We start from the raw sequence: 27,421 nt of genomic DNA on the forward strand, positions 1-27,421 counted from the left end.
GTCACGTTGGGCGGCAACTCGGAGATGTCCATGTCGCCGACGCCTAAGTACACCATGCCGCCGATTTCAAACACCTCGGGTGGGAGTTCCCTCATTGGATTCCCAGTCAAGTACAGGTAGAACGGGTTGAGTCGTGCCAATACCAATGGAGCGCTCCTTAACTCGCTGTATTCCACCTGGATAATCGCCCCTTCCAGCCATTTATGATCCAAGTCAGGGGGTAAGTCGCGCAGGTTGGTGACGCATATCTCGATATCATACAAACTTTGGGGGAAATCCTCCGACTGGAACCCTGCCGGCAACAAACCGTCCGTCATATTCACACGGACGATGAACAATGTTGCCACTTGAGGATGGTTCGTATTCGTGATGGCTGCAGACTCGCCCCAGTCAATGATAGTTGAGTTGTACACTTTGACGCCTCGGAGGTTGTGGAAGTCGCTGAAGATGTCGGGCACTTCAAGCTCAGGACAGTGTCGGATCAGGAGCTGGACAACTGTGGAGGCGTCAAACTCACTCCATTTATCCTGCACTTGTTGCATATTGCCGGATATTTCTAAAGTATGGCAATCAAGTCCAGCCAGATAGCAGGAGGGGAGGGAAGCCGTCCATGGTCTGACTTGCATCAGGCATTGAGGGAGTGTCGGTCGCATCGATGCGTGGATATGAAGTCCGAGTATCACGAACCCCCAAACCGCAAACATTAGGTGAGCTGCTTGAAGGAGTTTACTGTTAGCATGATACGCCCGCCACTTTTCCTGGGATCTCAAGATTATCTGAGCTACAGATTTGTTCCGACGGAAATTATCACCAGGTAGAATCTTCATTCGGCTACTAACTTTGCGGTAAACTCTCTGAATGGGGCACGGGCAAACTGCAACGGTGTTGGCAGCATCCGCTCGTGATAAAATGCGGTTCCTCTTCCGAGGTAGACGCGATATCAATGTCCTCATGCTAAGCGTAGTAACAACCAACCCGAGCGAGAAAATTATTCGACTCACAAGATCCGACCAGGAAACGACGACGATCATCTGGAATTCGTTCAAGGCACGAGCGACCCACTCGTCGTTGTACCAGATAATCCCGCTAAACCCCTGCACTTTCGGATCGTAGTCCTTCACGTATTCCAGCAGCACTATCAGCTCAATCCCCATAGAAGCCATGAGGTCCAGCAAGCAGTCGAGTACGGTACACACGAATCTTCTGCGGGCTTTGTCGTGTTTGTAGATGGCGACGTCAATTAGTGGGGATGTCCAGCAATTAATCACGAGTAAGACGACGTAAAATCGATTCAAGAGAACTCGTGGCAGTAACGCACTCATTCGATAGGCTTGAACAGTCTGCAGTGCTGTCTCGACGACTTCACGAGATATGAGCGCGACTTCAAAGTATTTCCCTTTCACTCCAAAAACGCTGAATGGATACGTAACTCTGTCGTAAAATGCCTCTAGGCGGTCGAAGAAAGAGTTCGTTGGTTCAGTTGGTACTTCAGGACCAACGGCTCTTGAAGACCACGGGGTAAACGCCAGAGAACGGAGCCAAATGGAACCAGTCAACATTAGCAAGATGCACACCCCGTGGATGGCTGACATTACTACGTGCGTGATAGCGATGGCATTGTGATAAGGTTGAGGCATGCCAATCTTGTAGAACTCGAGGCAGACGTTCAGGTACGTGGTCTTGAGCTTCCAGTAGCAGTAGGCGTACACCGCATTGTAGAGACACGTAACCACGTGAACGGCAAGGATGATGAACCACCAAATCGCAAAGAAGAAGTATGAGAGCCGCACAACGTCAGTCGAGACCTTTGGCGGGATTCGTTGCGGACGCTCCATCGATGAACCAGCATCCATCACGCTTTGGATCGTTGTGCTTTGGTTCTTAGTTCGACTTCGATGCGATGTACTCGGATCTCTATTCTTGTACCGAAGATGCTAAAACGCGCGTTTCTCCGCCCCCATCTCTCTACCCCAAAAATGGTATTTGTAGTTCTATCCGAAGTGGGGGCCTGCTTTTAGACTACTGTCATAGTGACTCACTGCCTTCTTGTAATCTAAGCTTTTGGTTGCTCCTCACGGATTAGTTGAGCGATTCATCTCCAACGCGCTTCGGGGCTCTGTCGGCGGATTTTTTGGCGATGCTGGGGGCATGAATTTCAGCGGACTAAATCCCAACAATGAATTTGTAACGTATCAGCCGGACGCCTGCTTGAGACCAGCACGCGATCTGATGCAGCTTCCCCAGGCGCCGCGACGTGTACAGTACAGTGACTGGGTCACGGTGATTGTCGAAGTTCTGCACGTCCAGGAGTGGAGCGAAGTCGTGCCGAAGATTCAATTGTACCGCCAGATCCCGGATGTGCAGTATATATTCTGCGTCAAGATGTCGGCAGATCTATGAAACTGGTCGTATGACCTCTACGACGTGAAGCTCAACCTCCCTCCGCTTCCTCAGCTTGCAGTTCGCCATTCATTCGACATTCGAACCGCTAATACTCCGTACACCATTGAGATGATAAAAAAAACCAAATTAATAAAATACCTAATTGAATTGTTATAAATTTAAAACAAATAATCTAAATTAAATATTTTTCGTAAAAGAAAAAAATTAATTTAAATACGCGGCGCGCTCTAGGACTCGCTCCGGATGCCCCCCTGCCTCCGAGCTGTCCGGAGACGTTTGAAATCGATGTGCGCGACATTGCGACCCACGTTTTACGATTTCTTTAAAAACGTGCTCTACCAAGTCGGCAAGAGCTGGGGTACCAGAAAACGCCTGAATCAAAATCATTGTTTTGTTATTGTTGTTTTCGTAACGTAGGCGGGGTGCTGATAGCGTTGATACTGTCGTCAAATTCGAGAGGGTATATAGTATGGAGACAGCAGCACTCGGAAGGAACTAGTTGTGTTTTCTTCCTTCATATGTGCATGAGCGAAATCCGGCAACTATGATCTTCAATTCAACAACAAACTCGACCAGAAGAAGGAAATGTTGGTGTTGTCGATGCTCGATGCTCTACTTGACCGCTTCGGTTTGAAGCGCATTGCTGTTCCTACTTCTTCAAAGTAGTTTTATTCACGACAACCACTATCAGGTAGTAGTATCAGGTATCTGCCTCTCGAAGGCTAAGCCCCTCGTCCGCCGGACAACGTACCGCTCAGCAACCTGAAGTTGCCGAAGCCCTTCTTGAACTCCTCTCGATTGAGAAACAACTTGCCCGAGTTTGGTTAGGGCTGCAGACTCCACAACCCCTCTGTCTTCGTTCGTACCAGCTTGCGATCGTAGTAATCTTTTCGAGGATTCCACATCGTCGGGAGCCGTCACCAAATATGGGGGGAAACTTGTCGCGCGCTGCCATTTCCGCTGACTCGAAAGAGGAGGCGGCAGCATCGGAGATGACAAGCAGCACAACGACGGCCAGCAGGAACCCAGACCGCACAGTAACACAGATTCGGGTCGTTACACTCTACTCGAAGATTGCGAAGTGAGACTCTCCAGCTACGGAACACTGAACGCATGAGATTAGACATTAAAATACGCTGATGTGACATGAAAGTTTAGTACACTGGTAATGCTACGTCAGTATTATGAATAAACATTATACATGTATAGCCCACGGGATATTCCTAGGTATCGATTCAATACATTTTTCAAGCCGAGCATGACCCCGCAGTTGGGGCTCTTTAAACAGCTTTGGGCAGAATATGTGGCAGCTCGCCGTGCAGTTTTAAATCTCAGAACTATGCAGAAAAATCTGAAAATGTACCGACGTTGACGAACTTTGATTTTTGTTACGGCAATCCAACAGTTTAGCGCGACGTTGCGACCCAGTTTTACGATTTCATTACAAACGCGCACTACCAAGTCTGCAAACGTTGCGTACCAGACACAAAGTGTCATGATGCAGCATGTCTGCTGCTGGCACCCACGCAAGCGGGTACGCCAGCAACAGACATGCTCAAGGAAGACGTACCTGGTGGCTAGGAAGTCAGGCGTCGCAGCGCCGCCGCCTCCTCCTCCGCCACAAGTAGCTTGCGCGCAGCGTCGCTTGAAGGCTGGCGCCAGGCTTGCGCAAGACTGCCTGGCACCCGGAATCCAGAACTCTACCTGAACAAGTATACAAACATGCATATATAGGATTACGAAAACAGATAAAAAACACTTGCAAATAGTATAGGTTAGCTCAGCTTCTAGAACGACACTAAGGAGAAAGCAAGAGGAAGACCTAGAGCCGTAGCTAGCCCAAAGACTTAAAGGAATCAATCTCACTTTGCATTTTTCCCAAAAGCAAGCAAGCAACCACAACAACTCCACGCACTTTCGCTACGGCAGGCCCCACCGCATTGGAGCCTGTCATTTGGTAACACTTGTTGGTCCCCTCGCAACCGGGCTTCGCTCAACCTCAGGGAGGTCTTCGTGCACCGGCTGGAGATTCGCTTTTGACCGCGCTTCGCTCACCCTCGGAGAGGGCTACGGGCACCGGGCTTCCGCGTGCGAAAGGAGGGCGAACAAGATGGCGCACATCATCGGTCACATCTCGCCTTGGCTGAGGCATGGTGTAATGGTGTCTTTGGGTCCACGAAGAAGTTTCGTCGTCCTATGCAGGACAGGAAGTTTGTGGAGCTGTTCTTCGTCAAGGTCTGTGTAGCAGTGGAATCTGACAATGTACCAGACTACATTAAGCCTTTGCTGGACAAGTTTGGTGATGTCTTCCCAGCAAATTTGCCAGATGGCCTACCTCCCGAGCGCATCGTCGAGTTCGACATGGAGATGAAGCCTAACGCCGCTCCCAGCACCCGAGCACCGTTTCGATTGTCTAAAACGGAGCAAGAAGCATTGGAAAAGTTCGTCGCGGAAAACATGGAGAAAGGGTGGATAGAAGTCTGCGATTCACCCTGGGTCTCCAATATCTTCGGTGTTCCTACGAAAGATCCTGCGACTGGTCAAATCCCGAAGCGGGCAGAATGGCTGCGATCCGGGAATAGTTCTATTCCGATTCGTTGGGTCATCGACTTCCGCTATGTCAACAGTCAGACGAAGATCCCGAAGATTCCATTACCGCTAATCGAGGAAATCTTTGACAAGATGGTCGGCTGCACAGTGTTCTCGCTAATCGAGGAAATCTTTGACAAGATGGTCGGCTGCACAGTGTTCTCGGTTCTGGACCTGACCCAAGGTTACCACCAGATGCGGGTCAAGCCGCGTAGTCGTCAGTACACCGCTTTTCGTACTCACAAGGAGACTTACCAGTGGTGTGTCGCTCCGATGGCTCTGTCGGGTATGCCTGCGGTTTGGTCACGACTGATGCGCGTCCTGTTTCACAAGTTCGACTTCGTCGTGGTCTATTTGGACGATATCGGCGTCTTTTCCAAGACCAAAGAAGAGCATCTCAATGTTGTGGCCGACGCCCTATCCCGTCCGAGTCAGCCCCCGGCGACTGATTCCGACGATGAAGTTACAGACGAGCCCGAGCCTTGGAAGTTACCAGCAGTTCATGATTGTTCGTCATCCTGTACGCATCAAACTTCGAGGCTTCGACGTCACAGTGTCCACGCAGTAATGCTTCGCTTGCTTCTGCCCGACGAACGCTGTCTTCTTCTCGACGATCTGGACTTGCGGGGGGAGAGTCGCCCTATTGGGATTCAGCAAGAAGTCAATGTGCACGTGGAACAAGTCCAGAACGTCGAGTACTCGACATCCAGCGTGCATTTAAGCGATGATCAGAAGAAGAAGTTCCAAGCTAGATACAAGCGAGACCCCGCGTTCAAAGAAGTCGACCGAACAAATCTGCAGACTTCGTTAAATCGAATGGGCTCCTGTACAAGTGTTCGGATCATTCAGTCATGAGGCTGTGTGTCCCCAATAATGCTGGGCTGATCACGAACATCTTGCAAGAATTCCATGATGCACATACGGCAGCTCATCCTGGAATCCGTCGAACGCAGTTGAGGGTTGCTCAGTGGTACTTCTGGCCCACGTTGGAGAAGGACACAAAGGAATACGTGGCAACCTGTGGGACGTGTGCTAGATGGAAAGTAAGTACCGCACGCAAGAAAGGCACTATGATTGTAACAGGATTGCACGCACAAGTGGCTACAGTCACTTGTAACTCTAACAGATACGACGTCTGTTAGAGGTTCGAAAGACTTTCTCGACCTTGGTGTAGACACACCAAAGGCTACATACATTTACGACCACCACGACGGGTGGTCCATACAGACTTAGGATTCCTATTGGCTGAGAGCAGCATCTCTTAGCCAATGAGCGACATGCATAGCATTGGAATTCTGCCAACCAGCCGTTGGCAGATTCCTATCTTAGAATATTACATTTAGAGGAAGTCAGGAACATAAAACAAAAATAGCAGTTCTCATTTTAACCCAAAAACATTATTTGGATCGTTTATTTAGATTAATCTATACTCGGAGGCCCGAGTATAATTAACTCTAAGTTAAACTAAGCTACGCTTCCTCACATACACGCGCACACGTGTCAGCTAAAGTAGTGAGCCGAAGTAGGCCCATTACACCTGGTAGCACTTTGTAGCCCGTCCAACGACCGACTATCTGAGCTCGTACGTCACCGCACGAACGCGGAGCAGAGAACGTTCCCATGGATACGGAGGTGGCCATGGAAAGCTCCACTACGCCTGCAACTCACGTTACATGCGCTGACTGTCCCCACCTGTCGGACCCAGAGTGGGAAGCTCTCCAACGACTGTCAACAGTCATTGGTGAGGCGGCTGTAGCTACGATGCTGCGTACGCTAACGCCGACAGAGGAACATGGCGTTGCTCTGGGATTCATCATGAGGGAGCAGCGAGATGCAGCTTCGTCTGCCACGGTGTCGTCGGAGACGACACCGCGCGCGCAATCGCTGAAGCTCAGCGTGAGCAATTACGTTGGAAGAGAGGGCGAGCCTCTCCTCCGTTGGCTTGTCGAACTCGACACTTCCATTGCGGCTCGACGCATCGTCGACCCGTTGTCGAAGGTCGCGTTCGCCATGTCATGTCTTGGCGGACGTGCAAGAAGTTGGGCGTATGGACGCCGACTCTCAGATCCTACGTGCTTTAGCACGTACGAGGGTTTCAAGGAAGAGCTCAGACAAGCGTTGGAGCCCCCGCAAAACGAGTTCCGGTCGAGGGCGGAGTTTCTCGACCTGCAGCAGGGCAAGCATGATGTCCATGCTTACGCTCAGAGAGCACGGTACTTGGTCTCGAACATCGTGACCAATCCGATCGACGAGGCGACCAAGGTCGTCACGTTCATGAAGAGACTGAGAGATGGGCCTGTGAAGACCTATCTCTTCCGTGAGTACCCGAGTACTCTCGAAGCTGTAATCACTCTTGCAATGCAGGAGGAGTTTAGCCTGCGGCAGGCTAAGCTGCATGAACATGCGCCGAGGCCACAGCCTCGCCCGATAGTGAGGACGGGAGGCCCAGAACCCATGGACCTCTCGAGCGCTGCAACTGCTGGACCCCAGCAGTCGCAACGAAACAATGTGCGATGCTACCGATGCGGTAGAATCGGTCACTTTGCTCGGGAGTGCACGGCCCCCGTGCACCAGCAGGGTGGCTATCGCGGCGGTGCCAGGCACCGTCGCAACCAAACAAAAAGCGCTGGACGCCGGTAGGCGCGGGGCGCCCTACTGGTAATGCAGTTCCGCGTGTCGACCTTGGACACGCGACACTGAGGACTGTAGCCCCGAGTGAGATTCATTCTCACTGCAAGAACCAAGATGACAAGCATGACCTTGTCATCCTGAACGTGAACTCGATGAGAGCAAGCGGCTCTCTCCGTGCTTTGGTAGATTCTGGCGCGTCGAAGAACTTTGTTCGACTGCGAAGTTTATCAGGGCTTGACTTCGAGGATTTAAAGATACCTCGAAGTATGCTGGAAGTACGACTGGCAATGGGTGCCATCGTAAAGACCGAGAAGCGTATGGTACGCGTGCGCTTCACGTATGAAGATCAAGAGTTTGTCGAGACCTTTATCGTCCTGGATCTGGACGATAAGTTTGACATGGTATTGGGCATGCCGTGGCTTGCACGGTATGATCCGGTCATCGATTGGGAGAAGCGCACTCTCGTGCGCTTCGGTCGCGACAGCGGAACAGTGAGCGATGGCCCTGTTGCTGCTACGCACGCACCGACAGGTGCGCCCGACTCCCCACTCGAGACAGCGCCTAATGCCGCCGTCCCGGAGCGCCCTGGGCGCGCGCGAGCACGCGCGCAAGAGCAGCAAGCGTCGGCGTCGCCGCCGACGGCTGAAGGAGAAAATGTGTTGATCTCGGAGATCGACACCCGCTTTTCAGCGAATCAGGAAGAGTCTCCGACCTCAAGGGGTACGGATGACACAGGCGAGTCACACGCCTCAGCCGTGGGGGCTGACGCGAATCTGATTGGATCAGTTTTGGCCAATAACAGGAGCCAAGGTGACGAAACGCCGTCGACTCCGGGAGTCGATGGCTCGGACGAATTTGTTTCGTCGGCTCGGGGAGCCGACGCACCCTCCGTAATGGGGGTCTCCGCCAATGGTTGGCGTCGAGGTATCGAAGCCGCATCGACTCCGGGAGTCGATAGCATGGACAAATTTGATTCGTCGGCTAGGGGGGCCGATGCACCCTCCGTAATGGAGGGCTCCGCCAATAACAGGCGTCGAGGTAAAGATGGCGTGTCGGCTCCGGGAGCCGACGCTGCAGGCGGTGCGGACGGTTGCAAACGTCCCGCACAGGAAAACTTGCATGCTGCCGTGCAGCCGGGCTGCACGACGAAGCGCCGGGCGACCAAGCCGGACTTGAAGTCGCTCGCCCGCGGGATGAACCCGCCGGCGGTACTAAAGAAGAACACCCGTCCACGGCTGGGCCTGGACGAGGTCAAGAACCGAGCGGAGCCGGGCTCCGCAAAACAAGAAGACGGCGTATGCGAAGATCGCTGCGCAAGTCTCGGCCTGGGGCCGAGACGCTACAAGGAATGTCTGCCGGGCAGACGGAGGCTGAGAAGCCGGACGTGGAGACGTTAAACGTCTTGACGCGTACCTGTGCCGGGTTCCGGTACAGGGAGATAACTCTCGCTAACCCTCCGACGCAAGCGTCGGAGTTGACTTCGCTTCCAGTCATGAGCTGGAAGCGCTTCGCGCGTGACTTGCACGATGGACGCATCGAGCAAATATGCATTCTCTCGGACGCCGAAAGAACGAAGAGCGAGAATGAAGAACTGAGGCAGTTCTTCATGGAGACCACCACTGAGAGCGAGGACACTCTCAGTGCGAAGACGAAGAAGGAGCGCTTTGAAGAGCAGAGCTGGGACTCGTTGAAAACGAGTCCCTACTACGAGATCTTACGGGAGTACGCGGACGTACTTCCGGAAGCGATTCCTGCGGAGCTTCCGCAGGATAAGAGCATCCAGCACGAGATTGATCTCGTGCCGGGGACGAAGTACTGTGTCACGCGGCAGTGGCCACTACCGCGAGAGCAGGTCAAGGCGATCGACGACTTTTTTGAGAGTCGTCGCAAAGCTGGACAAGTGCGGGAATCGAAATCCCCGCACAGTGCTCCGACGTTCCGTGTCAAGAAGCCACAGGGCGGCTGGTGCATCGTTCATGCGTACAACAAGCTGAACGATGCGACGATACCGGCACAGACACCGATACCGCGAAAAGATGTCATCATCGATTCGATGGCCAGGAGCACTATCTACAGTGCTCTTGATCTGCGCGATGGGTTCTATCAGATCCTCATGCGTGAGAGCGACATCCCTCTCACGGCTGTGAGCACGCCGAGCGGCATGCTCTGGGAGTGGCTAGTGATGCCGCAGGGTCTGAAGAACGCCTCTGCGACCTTCAACAGGTGCGTGACGCACTTGTTGCGCTCGGTCCGCGACTTCGCACCGAGCTACTTCGACGATGTGTTCGTCCACAGCCGGGCTGCGGACGGGATGAGCGATGTTGAGATGCACAAAGTGCATCTCTGGAAGCTGCTTGCGCTCATGCGCAAGCACAAGCTCTATGCGAACCTGAAGAAGTGCATCTTCGGGGCGAGCGAGATACCCGTGCTCGGGTGTCTCGTTGGGAAGAACGGTGTCCGCCCTGACCCTGAGAAGATCAGAGTGATCAATGAGTGGCCGACGCCGTCGAACGTCAAGGAACTGCGGCAGTTCCTTGGCTTGGCCACGTACTTGTGCAAGTACGTGAAGGACTACGCGGGCATGATACGCCCTCTGTCACAGCTACTGAAGAAGGACACCGAGTGGGTTTGGACTGCTGAGTGTCAGCAGGCCTTTGATGCAGTCAAGCGGGGCATGACTGAGGCGCCGATCTTGGCGGTGGCCGACCAAGATCGCCCATTCCACGTTGTGTGTGTCGCATCCGACTTCGCAATCGGATGTGTGTTGATGCAGCACGATCACGAGGGCCGTGATCGTTTCGTCTACTACCAATCGCGTCAGCTGAAGCCAGCTGAGCGCAACTACCCGGTACTTGACAAGGAACTCCTTGCCATGAAGTACGCACTCGCGAAATTCCGAGTATATCTACTCGGAAGCAAACCGTTCGTGGTCTATACGGACCACGCGTCGCTGCGGACGGCTGTGAAGTCGCCGCACATCTCGCAACAGATGGCGAGATGGCTCTCATTCTTCGCAGAGTATAACTTTCGGGTTGAGTACAAACCCGGAAGACTCAATGTGGTGGCCGACGCGCTCTCGCGTCGACCTGACTACGCCACGACTGATGCCGACGTCAATGCCATTGACGCCATGCGATCGAGCACCCCGACGTCGTCACTGTTGGACGACGTGAAGGTCGCGTACGCGCACGACGCGGACGCGAAGCTCTTGCTAGCCTACGGCTCAGCGCCTTCTGACAAAGCTCGTCCGAAGCTGCCGAAGCATCTTCGTGCTCGTGCACACCGTTATCGGGTGCACGACGGGTTACTACTCTACAGTGCAGTCGACGACAACACGGACCGCGTTGTCGTGCCCAATGACCATGACCTGCGACTCAGGATCATGTATGAGTATCACGATGCGTCGACTGCGGGGCATCCGGGCCGTGAGAAGACATACCTTCTTCTCACGCGAGACTTCTACTGGGCTCACCAGTATAAATGGGTGCGCAAGTACGTCCGTGCTTGCGAGGTTTGGCAACGTTTGAAGCCTGCGCCTTTCGCGCAGGCTCCCTTGCAGTCACTACCAATCCACGGGAGTGTTGGCAGTCCATGTCTTTGGACTTCGTGTTCGGTCTTCCCCCGGACAGCCAGGGGAACATGGGTGTTGTGGTCTTTGTTGACCGCTTCAGCAAGATGGTACATCTTGCTGCGGTACCCGCTGAAGTGACTGCGAAACAGACGGCTCGTCTGTTCGTTGACATGGTGTTCAAACACCATGGCATGCCGATCGACATTGTGTCGGATCGAGACCCGCGCTTCACTGCACACCTTTGGTAACAGTGTTTACACTTCTTGGGAGTCAACTTTCGATGTCGACTGCGGATCATCCGCAGACGGACTGGCAGACCGAGCGCGTGAACCGCGTGCTCGTAGACGTGCTTAAGAGCTACGCTCACTCGGCTCAACACTGGAGCGAGTGTCTGCCGATGGCGGAGTTCGCCATCAACAACTCGGTGCATGCCTCGACCGGGCATACACCGTTCTACGTGAATGCCATCAGGCACCCACGCCTCCCGAGTCTACGCAGGATGGTGGCCCCTTCCTTAAGTGGGGGAGGATCTACGACTGCAACGCAGCAGCCGCAGAATACCGCTGACACTTGCACAGTGTCAGCCGCGACTACGCGCAAGAAGAACAAGAAGCACGCGTCTGTGCAGGGCACAGACGCTGACAAGAGCAAGAAAAAGAAGAAGAACGGGTCTGTGCAGGGCACAGACACCGCGAAGACGAACGCAGAGGCCGGGCCTACTGCTAGAAACGAGCTGAACGAGTTCAGCTCGGACGCAATCAACTTCGTGCAGCGCAGACAAGCCGTCATTCGGTTTGTCCAGGACGCTATTGCAGCTTCTGTCGACCGACAGAAGGTGAACGCAGACAATGTTGGTAGGGGCAACACTAATGAATTCAAGAAGGGTTCATTGGTTTTGTTAGCAACTCAAAACCTGCCAAAACATACAGTTTTTGACTTCGGGGCGAGCAAGCTCGCTCCGCGCTTCATCGGGCCGTTCACGGTGTTGGCACGGCATGGCAACGCCTACACGCTAGATATTCCATCTAGCATGCGCCTCCATCCGACCTTTTACGTCGGGCGGCTGAAGCCATACCGGCAGCACGAGCCACCTAGCTCGGCTGGCTCGAAGCGGAAGCCCCAGCGGGAGCGAACCTCTGCTCCAGCGCGTGAACGCGCTGGGCCAAGCGTGCGACGCGACCTCCCACGTCGACAGAGATGTCCGACGCGGTCTGCGAAGCCTGAGCGACTTGAGCCCTCAGGATCGCCACCTCCTGCTTCAGAGCGGTGAACTCCCGGCTCTGATGCTGTTCCACAGCAGCGACCCGCTCCTCGAGCGTCGGGCCAAGGTCACCCCAGGTTGACCATACCCAGGGCGTGTTCCCACCACCGCCGCCTCCGATCCGCGACGCCCGCGGCTCAACACGCTGGATTGTTGACCGTATTGTGAACCATAGTATCCCAAAACCGAACCGGCAGCCGGTTCGTTATCGTATTCGTTGGAGAGGGTTTCCGCCCCACCAAGATACATGGACGTCCTGCTGCAGGACGTTCCGGAAATGGTGAGGGCGTACGAAACTCACCACGCACTGCCGACGCGAAGGTAGTGCGAGAGCTGTGGTCACCTACAGCGCCCGAGGTCCCACGATCGTCGCGTTCCTCGCGTGCCAAGAACTTGGCACGGAGATCCTTGAGACTCTCAGGTACACGAATCGTCGTGTACCCGTTTAGGTCGCGGTCGCTCAAGCGCACCGCACCCGGAAGACACAACGTGCACTGATGGCCTTCGGGCACAGCGCATGGAATACCAGCGTCCACAGAGGATCTGTGGAGCTGCTCCAACCTCCCGCGCGTCGAGAATGTCTCGAAGTGTTCACGGGCGTGCTTAACCCGCTCACGGTAAGCAGCCGGCTTCTTGTTGAAGTTCTCAACAAAAGCATTCCAACTTTGACAAAGTGCCTGCCACTCAGGCACTTTGCTGCGAGAAGAGGTCTTCTTGCTGGAGAAGTATCGGAGCTCGTGAAAGAGTCCGATATAGTAATCGCGCCTTGGATTCGTTAACGGATCGAAGTGCTGCTCCTCCGCCACAGCATCGTCGTGGATACCGCTGCATACGTACAGCGGGATTTCGTTTGGAGGCACAGTGTTGCCCACACGGTCTGCGATCTCTGAGGCAGACGGCATCCACGGATCGCGCGCTGCCTGAGCAGCGCGCGGAGAGCTTGAAGGCGCCACCTCACGCGGAGAGCTTAAAGCCCCAGCAGCAGAGAGCGGAGTGTCGCTCTCGCCGCGCGAACGCTTTGAGCTCGAAGCGTCCGAGTCGTCTCCTTCACGAGGGCGTCTCGACCCGGCATGCGGGTCGAGACTATCGCTGTCGATAGACTCCATGCGCTTGCTAGAAGAGGCCTCGCCCTCTTCCATCTCCACGTCGCCGTCCTCGAAGTCAACGGCGTCGTTGACTACAGAAGAACCTTCGAGGACAATCTCTGGTTGAGTTGTCCCCGACGCGGCCTTTGCAGCGAGCGCGTCGCGCTTTACCTGCTGGCGCTCATGGTACTGAGCAACAGAGAGGTTACCCTCTGTTGCGGCGGCGGTCTTCTTCTGCGGCGAGCTCATTGCGGAATGAGCTCGATTTTTCTTTCTCCCAACGTGAAGAATTGACGAATGGTCAATTTCCTGATTGACGTGCCGTGACTCGGCGCGTCTAACCTTAAGGGGGGGATGGTGTAACAGGATTACACGCACAAGTGGCTACAGTCACTTGTAACTCTAACAGATACGACGTCTGTTAGAGGTTCGAAAGACTTTCTCGACCTTGGTGTAGACACACCAAAGGCTACATACATTTACGACCACCACGACGGGTGGTCCATAGAGACTTATGATTCCTATTGGCTGAGAGCAGTATATCTTAGCCAATGAGCGACATGCATAGCATTGGAATTCTGCCAACGGCTGGTTGGCAGATTCCTATCTTAGAATATTACATTTTAAGGAAGTCAGGAACATAAAACAAAAATAGCAGTTCTCATTTTAACCCAAAAACATTATTTGGATCGTTTATTTAGATTAATCTATACTCGGAGGCCCGAGTATAATTAACTCTAAGTTAAACTAAGCTACGCTTCCTCACATACACGCGCACACATGTAAGCTAAAGTAGTGAGCCAAAGTAGGCCCATTACAATGATGCCAATTCCAGTTCCGAGTGAGTGTTGGACAGTAGTGACTATGGTCTTCGTGACAGGACTACCTGGTTCCAATGGCTTCGATGCAATCATGACAGTGGTGGACAAACTGTCCAAGCGACCCAAGTATATTCCGACACATACGACGGCAGATGCCCCGGAGGTTGCACGAATCTTCTTTGAAGGAGTCGTTCGTCATCACGGTCTGCCGAAGGTGATCATCAGCGATCGAGACCCCAAGTTCACATCAAAGTTTTGGAAGTCGCTCATGGATATCATGGGGGTCAAGTTGTCGCTCACCACGGCATATCGAGCCCAAGCGGATGGACAGACTGAGCGTCAGAACCTTGTCTTGGAAGATGCATTACGGTGCATGGTGTCCTATCATGGTTGAGACTGGGCTACGCATTTAGGAACAACCGAGTACGCACATGCGACGCTGGAGAGCTCCTCGACAACGCTTACGCCGTTCGAAGTGGACACAGGACGCAAGGTCAGGAACTTGGTATCCCAGATCACATCTGGTGAAGTTCGTGATGAAGATGTCCCGCTAGTTGATTTTGCGCAGACGTTTGCTGAAGAACGCAAGAAGATCATTGAATTGGCGCGCAAGAATCTCCTGGCAGCTCAAGAACGTCAAAAGAAGTACTACGACAGGAAGCGCCGAGACGTGGAGTTCAAGGAAGGAGACCTTGTCCTGCTGGACACGCGTAACTTGCCACTCAAGCGCATCACGGCTAACACGGAGCTCAACCGTGAGAAGTTAGCGATGAGGTACATCGGCCCGCTCGAAATCGAGAAGCTAATCAACTCCAACGTAGCACGGCTCAAGCTACCACGCCACATGAGTCGCCTTCACCCGAGTTTCAATGTTGAGTTCATCAAGTATGACGTTCCGAACCCTCAACACTTCGCGTCGTGACCTTTGCCCAAGTCTGCACCAGTACTCCTCGACGATGAAACCGACGAAGAACTACATTTCCCAGAGGCTCTGCATCAGCAGAAACAGCGCAACAACAAACGGCTTTGGCTGGTCAAGTGGCACGGACTTCCCGATTCGGAAAACACTTGGGAGTACGACGTCAAGCTCAAACGTGTATCGCATTGGCGTGAACTTCTTCACAAGTTCCGTCAACAGCGCCAACGCGATTAAAAGTCCAGGGGGATGATATGATGCAGCATGTCTGTTGCTGGCGTACCCGCTTGCGTGGGTGCCAGCAACAGACATGCTCAAGGAAGACGTACCTGGTGGCTAGGAAGTCAGGCGTCGCAGCGCCGCCGCCTCCTCCTCCGCCACAAGTAGCTTGCGCGCAGCGTCGCTTGAAGGCTGGCGCCAGGCTTGCGCAAGACTGCCTGGCACCCGGAATCCAGAACTCTACCTGCACAAGTATACAAACATGCATATATAGGATTACGAAAACAGAAAAAAAACACTTGCAAATAGTATAGGTTAGCTCAGCTTCTAGAACGACACTAAGGAGAAAGCAAGAGGAAGACCTAGAGCCGTAGCTAGCCCAAAGACTTAAAGGAATCAATCTCACTTTGCATTTTTCCCAAAAGCAAGCAAGCAACCACAACAACTCCACGCACTTTCGCTACGGCAGGCCCCACCGCATCGGAGCCTGTCACAACGCCTGAGTCAAAATCTTTGTTTGGTTTTTATCGGTGTTTTCCAAACGGAGGTGGGGCGGTGATAGCGTTGATACCGTCGTCAAATTCGAGTGGGTAGTATGGACCTATGTCGTATTCCGTACAGTCAACAGCACGCAAAATTGCGCCTCGGTTTGTTTCAAACGGGTCCATTAGAACGGAAGAGTACTCGGGTGCCGGGGACACTTGGAAAGAACTGCTGGAGTTTTCTTCTATTTGCTCGAGTTCCTCGCAATAGAAAGACCCCCCGGCAACGAACATACCAGGATTTTCAGTCCGTCCAACAAACCCATCTACCCAGGACCAGAAAAAGGAAATGTTGGTGTTGTCGATCTCGATCAAAGACAGCGACGGCGATACATCCGTCACATTAGGAGGAAGCTGGGAAACATTCGTATCCCCCATGCCTAAACTCACCATACCGTCGACTCCAAGAATCTCGGGAGGGAGGTCACTAATTGGATTTCCTGTCAAGTACAAATAGTAGGGCTTGAGGCGTGCGAGAACCAACGGCAGCGTCTCAAGTCGACTGTACTCCACTTGTATGATAGCTCCTTCAGCCCATTTCACGTCCAAATCGCTAGGTAAATCCCGTAGGTTCGTCACGCATATTTCGATGTCATTCAAACTTTGTGGGAAATCCTCGGACTGGAAGCCCGCAGGTAACACACCGTCCGTCATATTAACTCGAACGATAAACAGCGATGCCATGTATGGATGGTTCGTATTCGTGATCGCGGCAGATTCCCCCCAGTCGATGATAGTTGTGTTGTATACCTTAATTACTCGAAGGTTGTGGAAATCGCTGAAGATATGGGGGACTTCAAGCGCTGGACAGTGTCGGATCAGGAGCTGGACGACCGTGAAGGCGTCAAACTCGCTCCACTTGTCCAGTACCTGCTCCACGCTGCCAGATATTCCCAAGGTGTGGCAGTCAAGTCCAGCCAAATAGCAGGATGGACGGGAAGCCGTCCAAGGGCTGACTTGCATCAGACATTGAGGGAGCGTGGGCTGTAGCGATGCGTGGATGTGAAGGCCGAGTATCACAAATCCCCATACTCCAAAAATTATCTGTGCCACGAGAAATTTTTTACTACCGCTACGATACCACATCCGCCTTATTCGACTCGCACGAAGCATCAGAGACGTAGGATAATGGTTCGGCTGTCGAGCAACTGGTACGAGAGTGAGCGTGTTTTCTGGCTGAGTCGACTGCCCACAAATTGTTCTGATAGCAGTAGAATTCGTCGTGGAAACTCGGTTGCTACATCGCGGCCGTTGCAGTATCAGCTTCTTCATGCTCATCGTAGTAATGAACAACCCGAGCGAGAATACCGCTCGACTCACTAGATCCGACCACGAAACAACGACAATTATCTGGAACTCGTTGAGTGCTCGAGCGACCCACTCATCGTTATACCAAATTGTTCCATCAAAGCCTTTGATACCAGGATCGTAGTCATCCACGTACGCCAGCAGCACGATCAGCTGAATCCCCATACAAGCCATGAGATCCAGCAAGCAGTCGAGTGCAACGCACGCGAACCGTCTTCGGGCCTCGTCTTGCTTGTGGAAACCAATGTCCACCAAAGGAGAAGACCAGCAGTTAATTACCAACAGAACAACGTAGAAGCGATTAAGAAGAGCTCGTGGCAGTAAAGCGCTCATCCGGTAGGCTTGGACAGTCTGCAGTGCGGTTTCCACAATCTCTCGAGCTCTAAGAGCCACTTCGAAATATTCGCCCCTTACTCCGAAAAGACCGCACGGGTATGTGACTTTGTCGTAGAATTCTCCAAGGCGGTCCAAAGTCGATCCTTTCCGTGCTGCGGCAGTGTTAACACCGACCTTGCAAGACGACCATGGGGTGAAATTGAGAGAGCGCTGCCAAGCTGATCCACTCAACATGAGCAAGATGCACGCTCCATGGATAGCTGACATAGTGGCATGGGCGGCGGCAATGGCTTTGTGGTACGGTTGAGGCAACCCGATCTTGTAAAACTCGAGGCACAAGTTGAGATAAGTGCCCTCAAGCTTCCAGTAAGAGTAGGCGTAGAGTGCATTATAGGTGCAGGTAACAACGTGCACTGCAAGGATAATGAACCACCATACAGTGAAGACCCCGTATGAAAGCTTGACGACGTTAGTAGGTGCCTTTCGGTCTTGATGCCCGGTAGCCACCATCCTCCCCCCGCGTGTTGCAGTCTTTACTTTTCCCATGACACTTGTGCTTCTATTTGTGCTACGTAGGTCTATTTTTTGACTGGGGGTTCGTGCAACTTGATCTATCCTATCAGATGTAAGTACAAGACTCGCGAACGCTGCGTTTTGATTAGCATTGTCCGACGTAGTTTTATTCGTGATAGACTACAGCAGTAGTACCAGACCTGTGGCCGCTCAACGTAGTTGATGAGCTTTTTGAGCTCCTCCTCTCGCACGAGATACTTGGCATAGTCTTCAATAGCGCGGACTCTTGGGTCATCCTTGGAGAGTTTGCTGACATCGTCAATCTTGAACACGCTTTTTGCTACCTGGTTGGGCTTGAACTCTTTCCCCTCCCAAACACCAAACTGAAACCGCCGCAGCTCGCTAACCAGTTTTCCCACACCCGAAGCCTCTTTTAGGTTTTGAAGCAGTACTGGCAGCTCTGCTTCCGAAGTTTGCCGGTATAGGAAAGCGTATGTGCTATGCACTTTAAAGCCCGACTTGGGATTCTTCTCCATGTACGCGTTCGTAAGTTTGAGCCATTGCAACCAACTCGGGTTGCCGTCAAGTTTCACCCCTGCCATGTTAAGACCCAGCAACTTGAACGCGGACATCGGGTGCACGTCAACCTTCAGAGTGCCAGCCGCCAAATGAGCAGCACGTTGTACGAGCTTGGTTAGGGCTGACGACTCGGCCCCATTCGTACCAGCTTGATAGCGTAGGAAACGATTCGTCATTTTCACGTTTCGGGCTGTCATCTTCATCATACCGCCTTGTTCGGACGACACGAGTGCGGAGGAGCCAACGTCGAAGGTGCCAAGTAACACGACGGCGGGCAGCAGGAACGCACACCGCATTGCCATACCGGTACTTTGGTCGGGATTCTTTGCTCGGAGATTGCAAAGTGAGAGCCTCCCGTCCACTGCCACTGCACGCCTGTCATGAAGTTGTCTAATCATGATTAGATGGTAAATGCTGTACTAAGCGCGCAGAGATGGGAAGGTAAATGCACCACGTACTGTATGACACCTTCATTGGTATGTGCCACACACCCAAAATTGTCTTCTCGCTAGTCCTCCAGCGAAAAACAATCGGCCGCATACCGATCCGCAAGCCTAATATGCCTTTTATCCGTGTCTTGGTAGTGCCGGCGGAGGCTGCAAGGCGTTGGCATCATCATCGAAAGCGAGGGGATAAAATGGTGCTTCAGCGGAGTCGCAGTGAACAATCTCTGCGATCACTTGCAGGTTTGCGTCAGACCGATCCATCAGAACTGTCGAATACTCCGGCGTAAGTGAGCTAGAGAATGTATCAACCATACTGTCATTTTCAATCTTTTCCAGATCGTCGCAGCAGATTGAGCCTCCAGCAACAATAGTCGCAGGACCATCCACACGCCCCACAAGTTCGTCTACCCACGACCAGAAGAAGGAAACTCTGGTGTTAACTAGCTCGACGTAAATCAAATCAGGAAACACTTGCGTCACATTTTGGGGCAATTCACGGATATTTGTCCCGCTAACGCCCAAATAGACCATGCCTTCAACCTCAAAAATCTCAGCAGGCAGCTCCGTGATCGGGTTCCCAGTCAGAAACGTATAGTAAGGCTGAAGTCGAGCTAGCACCAACGGTAAGGCTGAAAGCTCACTGTACTCCACTTGAATAATCGCTCCTAGGGGCCACTTAGTGTTGAGATCACCTGGTATTTCGCGCAAATTTGTGACGCAGAGCTCGATGTCGTTCATTTTCTGCGGGAAATCGCTCGACTCAAATCCTTCGGGCAGCAAGCCATCCGTCGAGAAATTCACACGAACGATCGACATGTACGTTAAATCGGGGTGCTTCGTGTTCGTTATCGCGGCTGACTCACCCCAATTACTGATGATGGTGTTGTATATTTTCATTCCGCGTAGGTTGTTGAATTCACTTATAACGTCAGGGACCTCCAACGCAGGGCAATGACGAATCAATAGTTGAACATCCGAGGAGGCGTGAAACTCACTCCACTTCTCGTGCACTTCTTGCATGTTTCCAGATATCCCCAAGATGTGACAGTCCAGTCCAGCCAAGTAGCACGAAGGTCGGGATACTGCCCATGGTCTTGCCTGCATCAAACACTGCGGTAAAGATGCTCGAAGCGAGGCGTGGATGTGGAACCCAAGTACCATCAAGCCCCAAACACCGAAGAGTACGTGAGCTGTACGGAGTACCCGATGTTTCGCGCCAGTAGTGCGAACGATTGTCTCCCTGTTGCTGTCCTTGCGCTTAAAGGATGGTCGTTTGAACATGACCGGGGTGTTAGAACGCTTGATTTGAGGTTGTGGGCTTACGGCGCTGCGCTTCTTCACCCAAAACGGCGGACTTACCGCGTCGGACTCAGACGAGCGTGTGCTTCACGATTGAGAAACACGCTTGGTATCTCTCGTTAGATATCGCAGTAAATCCTTCATGTCCGCTGTCGCCACGACCAAGCTAAGCGAAAAGATGGAGCGACTTGCAAGGTCTGACCACGAAACTACTACGACCATTTGAAAATCGTTCAGAGCTCGAGCGAGCCACTCGTCGTTCCACCAGTACTCGTAGTCGAAACTTAGAGTCTCACGATTGTAGGCGGCTGCATAACTGAGCAGAATAATCAGCACGATGCCCATACACGCGACGAGGTCCAGAATACAGTCACACACAATGCAAGCCAGTCGTTTCTGCGCTTCCCCTCGCTTGCGAAACACTGAGTGGACAATGATGGACGACCAACAGTTGACTGCGAGTAAGAAAACGTAGAACCGATTGAGCACCGTCCTAGGTAACAGCACACTCATGCGGTAGGCTTGGATTGTCTGAAAGGTGGTCTCGATAACCTCACGCCAGATGAGAATTTCGTAGAAATGAGCTCCGTTCACTCCACAAAATCCGTGTCGACCCCAAATCTTGACAACTCCCGTGGTGATAATACTACTTTTTCGCGTTCCAGCGTTTCCGGAATTGGTCTTCGCTGTGTTGTTTATTTGGGCGATGGAGCTGTCCCACCACGGAGAGAACGCTAGTGACAATTGCCACAGAGAGCCCCCTAGCATTAGAAGAATACAAACTCCGTGCACTGCAGACATGACTGCATGGACGACTGCAATTGTGCTATGGTATTCCTGCGGCAGGCCGATGTGGTAGAACTCCAGGTACACGAGAAGTGAGGCGTCTTTCAGTTTCCAGTAGCAGTAGGCGTACAGGGCATTGTAGACGCTGGTGACCACGTGCACGCCTAGGATAATGAGCCACCAAAGCGCAAACCCCCAATACGAAAGCTTGACCACGTCGGGTGCGACCTTCTTTGAAGGCTGCTGTACTGGGGGAGCATCGATGTCCTCACGAAGTGCGGCGCTGGTTCTGCGATTCATCGTCAATGAAGTTGGTTGGTTGGTCTGTTGCTTGCTGCCTTCTTGTCGACGACACCAATGGAGCTCGAAGTTCGTCGCTGAGCTTGGGCGATGCTATTCTCGTTCACGGTACCAAAATGCACGATGAGCTTTAGATTTATTAATAATTGTTGGCCAAGAATCCTATAAGAAATGCTTTCTTCAAAATTATGTGAAAATATCGGAATATTTATTAAATTACATTTCTCTAGCATCCTTCGCTTGCAAATAGCCATATTGTTTGTCTTTTCATCCTTGTCTCGCTAGTGGAGGTGGAGTGCTAATAGCGTTATTGTTGTCTTCCATTTCAAGAGGGTAGAACAGACCGTGAATGGTGGGGTCACAACGGACAGCCTTCAGGATTACGTTTCGATTGACCTCGGACGGGTCCATGAGCGTCTGCGAGTACTCGGGCGATAAAGGGACGCTAAACGCAGTGGCTGAGCCGTTCACGATCTTTTTAAGGTCGTCGCAATATGGAGAAGGCCCAGCTAGCCACGGATAGGCTTTGCCTTTCATGCGCTCCACAAGTTCATCAGTCCACGCCCAGAAGAATGAAATATTGGTGTCGCCGATGAAGATCCACGACAGCTCTGACGACAGTTGAGTAACTTGTTGTGGGAGTTCAGTGATCTGCATGTTGCTGATGCTGAGGAAAAGCATGCCTTGGACCTCAAACACCTCGGGGGGAATTTCTCTGATCCGGTTCCCAGTCAGTGCTATATAGTAGGGCTCGAGGCGAGCCAAGACCGGAGGCACGACGGTTAACTGGCTGTACTCCAGCTGGATAATCGAGTACAGCGGCCACTTGGTGTCCAGGTCTTCCGGAAGTGTTCGAAGATTCGTCACGCAAAACTCAAAGACATACAAAGTTTGGGGAAAATCGGCCGACTGGAAGCCTTCAGGCAGGAGACCATCCGTCATATTGACTCGGACGATCATCAGCGAAGTCATTGCCGGGTGGTTGGTGTTGGTAATGGCAGCAGATTCACCCCACTCATCGATAGTTGCTTTGTACACTTTAATGTTTCGAAGTCCGTGGAACTCAGTGAAGATGTGGGCATTTCCAGCGCCGGGCAGTGGCGAATAAGCAATTGCACGACGGTGGAGCTGTCGAACTCACTCCACTTTTCTTCAACTTCAATCATTCTACCTTCGATGCCAAGTCTGTAGCAATCTAGTCCAACCAGGTAACACGATGGACGAGTTACACCCCAAGGTCTAACCTGCATTAAACATTGGGGAAGTGTCGGCTGCAGAGAGGCTTGAATGTGAAGCCCCAATACTAACATTCCCCAGCACGCGAACACTGTGTGAACTGTTTTTTGCAGCAATTTCCCCGCACGAAACCGCAAATTCATTTGCAGTTGGTTCAACGTGGACTCGTCTTTCAGTTTCGACACGCTTGGATTGGGGGCATTGGGCTTACAGGGTTGATGCTGGGGCTCCAAAGATGGTCGTTTGTAGCGAGGACATGTTCCTATGCTGGCAGTTGCCACAACAACGTCTTCATACTTGCAGTGGTCATGACAAGGCCCAGTGAGAAGATGGCACGGCTGGCCAGATCCCACCAGGAGACAACGAGTTTCATCTGACACTCGTTCAACTCACGAGCTACCCACTCATCGTTATACCAAATAATCTCAGGGAAGCCCAAGAATTTCGGATCGTACTGACCCACGTAACTCAGTACAACAATGATCTCCACTCCCATGTATGCCATAAGGTCGAGCACACAGTCCAATGCAATACAAGTGAATCGTCTGCGCCCCTCATCACGCTTGAACAAGAGTGAACAATCACTGACGACCAGCAATTGACTACAAGCAAAGTGACGTAAAATCTGTTAAGCAGCATCCGCGGCAAGAGCAGGCTCATCCGATAAGCTTGTACAGTCTGCAGCGCTGTCTCCACAAGCTCGCGACTAATCAAAACCACGTAAAAGTACTCGCCCTTAACTCCACAGACTCCGCACGGAGTCGTTATCTTCGTATACGCTTTTGAGAAGCTCCGGAAAAGAGCAGAACTGGTCGTACGATCATTGTTGAATCCGTTGGTCGAGCCTGGAATACAAGATGACCACGGTGTAAACGCCAACGACCGCTGCCAAACTGATCCAACAAGCATGAGTAAGATGCAGATGCAATGAAGCGCCGACATGGTCGCGTGCACGATAGCAACCGGTAGGTGGTACAGAGATGGCATGCCGATATTGAAAGAGTCAAGATAGAGGTTCAGGAAAGTGTCCTCCAGTTTCAAATAGCAGTAGGCGTATAGTGCGTTGTAGATGCAGGTCACGATATGCACAACGAGGATGACAAACCACCAGAAAACGAACGCCCAGCCCGAGAGATAAATTCCCTTCGTTAAGTGAAGAGTATGGCCTGCCATGTTGCGAAGTTACTTGTGACGGACACTGCAAGTTTCTGAATGAAGTGAAGTGGGCATTACTCTTGGAAGCTCCTGTGGCACCAGACTAGCGCTATTATCAGTTCATTTTGGCCCCAATACTTATCCTTTTGAGTCGTTATAGGTGCACCTTAACCGGTTTCTGGTTAGGAGCCAAACTTGCAAGGCGCTTCCGAGCAGGCATTTTTCTTCAAAACTGTTGCGTTGATCCAGGGATGTTTTACTTCTTATACCCTTAATTAAGAATTTTTTTTTTAGGGTTCACAAATTACAGCGAGCATACCCTCTTTGTCTGCTTTTTTTTGCCGTTGAAGTCGACGTTGTAACGTTAACACACCATTGTCTTCACTTTGGACGATGGAGTGGGCAGCATGTCTGAAGATTGGAGTGGGCACTTGCTTAAAGATACTGGGATGAGAGTCACTGTGTTGGAGTGACGTTCGATTGAGCAGGTGACTTGAGAATTCCGTCAAGGACCAACAAATGAACTAAGCTACGATTTCGTTTCGGACGCTTATCCACTCATATCAAATAAATACTTCATCGGTGATCACAACCGTATTACTCTGCGAACTGCGCGGCTGGGCAACGCTTTCCTTCAAAATGCTCGCAGATCGGTGGCTTGTGCCGTTGTGCAGACTATCAGATCATTCAGTCATGTTATCTTTGAGGAACTGGCGTCGGCAAGCTTTGACAGCAACTTTCTTTTAGTAGGGGTGATGGCTGATCGAGCGTTGCTTTGAATAGATGAACAGCTACCGGTTGTAGTACTCCTTGATAGTCTGTGATTTACATGCTTGATGAATTGCTTTCCTCTATCGCTGGGGGTTGAAGAAGATCAAGACTAAGACGTCGAATCACGAATCGTTCATGCGAGTTCAAATGGCAGCTGAGAAACGGCACGCGACCAGCAATCAGGAAGAACAAGGTTTGCACCACATCAGCATCAGGATTTCGCTACCAAAGTCCATGAAGCGCTCTATCTTGTCACCGTCCGAAAGCTTGGCATCGAAAGCCATACCGATATCGTCAATCACGATGAACAATGGCCCAACTTCCATCGTCAGATTCACCAAAACAGCTTGAAAACTCGGATCTTTTCCGATCCCACAGCTCGAGCAACGGTGCCATATTCCGTGCTGAAGAATAACGCGATCTTTCCAATCAATCTGCTAGCAGCTTTTCTACTATCAAACGTCAAGTTACTGTCCAGGAGGTCCCAACTATGGAATTGAATTCTGATCGTATGACACTTCCGCACGAAATTCAAGAAGCCGTTCATCTCCTTCTCAACGTCGGACAACCCCTTCCAGTGTCGGTTGCAACTCTGAATGTACTCCATGCCGAGCGTCGACTTGCCTAGGCCGGAGAAATGATCGACCAAAGGGACCACCCAGGTCATACCGCACCCTGTCTTAGCGCAATGGTAGTTGCTTTTTTTGTAGAAGCTGCTGCTTCGCACTATCCCGGCCAACGAAAAACATTCTGTCTGTCGCCATGAAGTAGATTGGCTCCTCTTCCTTCCATTCCCAGTTCGAAGGAGCAGAAAGCTTTTGACGTTTTGCCGGAACCTCTTCATCTGTATCGTCATCTTCTAACTCGTCCCACGATCTTGTCCCTACTGGCACAGTTACGACCAGCGCACGATCTTGTGTTTGGTCAAGCGATTCAATCCGCGAATTGATGTCCAAAGGCTCGTTCGATGATTCGTCTAAGTTGACTTGCCACCAGGTTGGGGAGAATGGGTCGACGCTCAGTAAAGACGACATCCCGCATGTTCCTTATTGTGTTTCTTGCGGCCAGCGGGACCACATCGGCACCGGTGCCCTCGAACGGCGCGCGGCTGCTAGCTTTCATTAGCCGATACCAGACCATGGGCACTTCCACCACAAGAGGATTGTCTTCATCGTCACCGTAGCCATCCAAACTGAAGATCACGCCCAGAGGCTTCTCGTCCTCGCCGTTCGCGAACACTTGGAGGTCAGACGGACGGACACTTGGTGGAAGAGAACGCTTGCATTCCTCATACACTGACTGACGGAAACCTCGAGTAGCAGCTCCACCAGAAACTATTATCTGCTTAACCTCACTCTGGCATCTAGACCGTCTAGCCCCTTCGACCAACCGGTAATACTTGCTCAGCCCCATTATCGACTTCTTCAGCACCACAGATTTCGTAATGCGAGGGACTGGCCAGTTCAAGCAGTGATTAGATAGATTGATGGTGCCTCGCGAGACTACTGGGTTCTTGTTCCATCGCTGCAACAAACCTCGTCGCTGCTTATTAGTGTGAACGCTGACAACGCAGATACATTTCATGGCAATTCGATATTATCCTCTTAAGAGACTTACCACGATTCGAGCGCTATCTCGTCTCAGAGCCTACAGCTTGCTCATAGGGTTTCTTGCTTGGGGCGCGATGCCCGAGTAGAGCGGGTCGATGTGCTGCTCCTCGACGTCTGCGTCTCCGATGGGCTCTCCGTCCGACACGAACAGTGTGCCCACCTTCTCTCCGTTCAAGATGCGGAGCAGCACTCCCTGCTCAGCCTTCGCCACGACCGCTGCCCGCACCGCCCCACTGTCCACTGCACGGATGCACGAGTGCAGCTTGTCCTTCTGTCCGATGGCGCCCACGCGGCTCTCGGCTGCAACCAGCTGCTTGTCGCCCCTGCGGAACCTCGAGAGCAGCTTGCGGTCGTCCTTGGAGCCCGTGTAGATGCCGTCCACGTCCGTGATGAGCACCATGAGGTCCACCATCATCTCCTGGGCAAACAGCGCGGCCAGCGAGTCGTTGTCCCACGCGACCTTGTTCTCGTTGATGAGCGGCGTCGTGCGCCTCGTGATGACGTCGTTCTCGTTGATGACGGGGATGATGCCCACGTCCAGCAACGCGCGCACGGTGCGCTGCAGGTTGGCGCGCACCTGCGGCTCCCGGAAGTCGGCGTCGGACGCCAGCACCTGCGAGCAGGCCAGGTGGTACTGGGCGAAGAGCATCTCGTAGAGGCTCTGCAGGCCGCTCTGGCCCGCGGCCGCGCACGCCTTCTCGTAGAACTGCACGTTGTCGTCCACCTGGCCGCCCAGGTGCGACTGCATGGAGCCCGTGAGCAGGTACTGGCGGTGCAGCACCATCTTGCCGATGGACACGGAGCCGCTGGACACGAGGATGATGTTGTGCCCGCGCATGTGCAGCGCCGCGATCTGCTCCACGATGTTGCCGATCTGCCCCATGGCCAGCAGCCCCTCGGGCGAGTGCACGATCTCCGTGCCGATCTTGATGAGGATCGTGCGCGCGCGGCGCAGGTCGCGGCCGAACTCGCGTATCTCGGGGGCCATGCCAGGTACAGCCTGTAGTACAGGGGGGGGGCTGCTCGAGCAGCTACGGGTTGGGG

General features: G+C 52.6%; 9 protein-coding genes across 9 annotated transcripts; all 9 read right to left on the reverse strand.

Moving 5' to 3' along the window:
- Positions 1-2: 2 nt before the first annotated feature.
- On the reverse strand, positions 3-1,835 carry PHYSODRAFT_518121 (hypothetical protein; the record flags this gene model as incomplete). Its single annotated transcript, XM_009534412.1, has 2 exons — positions 3-758; positions 882-1,835. Coding segments are annotated over 2 exons (1,710 nt in total), but the record flags the coding sequence as incomplete, so codon positions are not given.
- Positions 1,836-12,285: 10,450 nt separating this feature from the next.
- Positions 12,286-13,789, reverse strand: PHYSODRAFT_249081 (hypothetical protein; the record flags this gene model as incomplete). The annotated part of the gene is made up of 2 exons (XM_009534413.1): positions 12,286-12,600; positions 12,764-13,789. The coding sequence occupies 2 exons, from the start codon at positions 13,787-13,789 to the stop codon at positions 12,286-12,288; spliced, it is 1,341 nt and encodes a 446-aa protein (XP_009532708.1).
- Positions 13,790-16,020: 2,231 nt separating this feature from the next.
- Positions 16,021-17,936, reverse strand: PHYSODRAFT_317477 (hypothetical protein; the record flags this gene model as incomplete). Its single annotated transcript, XM_009534414.1, has 3 exons — positions 16,021-17,082; positions 17,269-17,674; positions 17,932-17,936. 3 exons carry the CDS (start codon positions 17,934-17,936, stop codon positions 16,021-16,023), a joined length of 1,473 nt encoding a protein of 490 aa, XP_009532709.1.
- A 357-nt stretch (positions 17,937-18,293) lies between these two features.
- On the reverse strand, positions 18,294-19,076 carry PHYSODRAFT_286972 (hypothetical protein; the record flags this gene model as incomplete). Its single annotated transcript, XM_009534415.1, has 1 exon — positions 18,294-19,076. The coding sequence occupies one exon, from the start codon at positions 19,074-19,076 to the stop codon at positions 18,294-18,296; it is 783 nt and encodes a 260-aa protein (XP_009532710.1).
- Positions 19,077-19,340: 264 nt separating this feature from the next.
- PHYSODRAFT_515800 (hypothetical protein) lies at positions 19,341-20,036 on the reverse strand (the record flags this gene model as incomplete). The annotated part of the gene is made up of 1 exon (XM_009534416.1): positions 19,341-20,036. One exon carries the CDS (start codon positions 20,034-20,036, stop codon positions 19,341-19,343), a length of 696 nt encoding a protein of 231 aa, XP_009532711.1.
- A 570-nt stretch (positions 20,037-20,606) lies between these two features.
- On the reverse strand, positions 20,607-21,605 carry PHYSODRAFT_336805 (hypothetical protein; the record flags this gene model as incomplete). Its single annotated transcript, XM_009534417.1, has 1 exon — positions 20,607-21,605. The coding sequence occupies one exon, from the start codon at positions 21,603-21,605 to the stop codon at positions 20,607-20,609; it is 999 nt and encodes a 332-aa protein (XP_009532712.1).
- Positions 21,606-21,872: 267 nt separating this feature from the next.
- Positions 21,873-24,014, reverse strand: PHYSODRAFT_317479 (hypothetical protein; the record flags this gene model as incomplete). Its single annotated transcript, XM_009534418.1, has 4 exons — positions 21,873-22,642; positions 22,669-23,027; positions 23,123-23,403; positions 23,427-24,014. 4 exons carry the CDS (start codon positions 24,012-24,014, stop codon positions 21,873-21,875), a joined length of 1,998 nt encoding a protein of 665 aa, XP_009532713.1.
- A 1,686-nt stretch (positions 24,015-25,700) lies between these two features.
- PHYSODRAFT_304034 (hypothetical protein) lies at positions 25,701-26,180 on the reverse strand (the record flags this gene model as incomplete). The annotated part of the gene is made up of 1 exon (XM_009534419.1): positions 25,701-26,180. The coding sequence occupies one exon, from the start codon at positions 26,178-26,180 to the stop codon at positions 25,701-25,703; it is 480 nt and encodes a 159-aa protein (XP_009532714.1).
- Positions 26,181-26,342: 162 nt separating this feature from the next.
- Positions 26,343-27,374, reverse strand: PHYSODRAFT_563161 (hypothetical protein). The gene has a single exon (XM_009534420.1). The coding sequence runs from the start codon at positions 27,363-27,365 to the stop codon at positions 26,415-26,417; it is 951 nt and encodes a 316-aa protein (XP_009532715.1). The 5' UTR covers positions 27,366-27,374; the 3' UTR covers positions 26,343-26,414.
- Between the last annotated feature and the right edge of the window lie 47 nt (positions 27,375-27,421).

The sequence above is a fragment of the Phytophthora sojae genome (assembly GCF_000149755.1).
Source record: "Phytophthora sojae unplaced genomic scaffold PHYSOscaffold_7, whole genome shotgun sequence".
In the NCBI taxonomy this organism is placed as follows: Eukaryota; Oomycota; class Peronosporomycetes; order Peronosporales; family Peronosporaceae; genus Phytophthora; species Phytophthora sojae.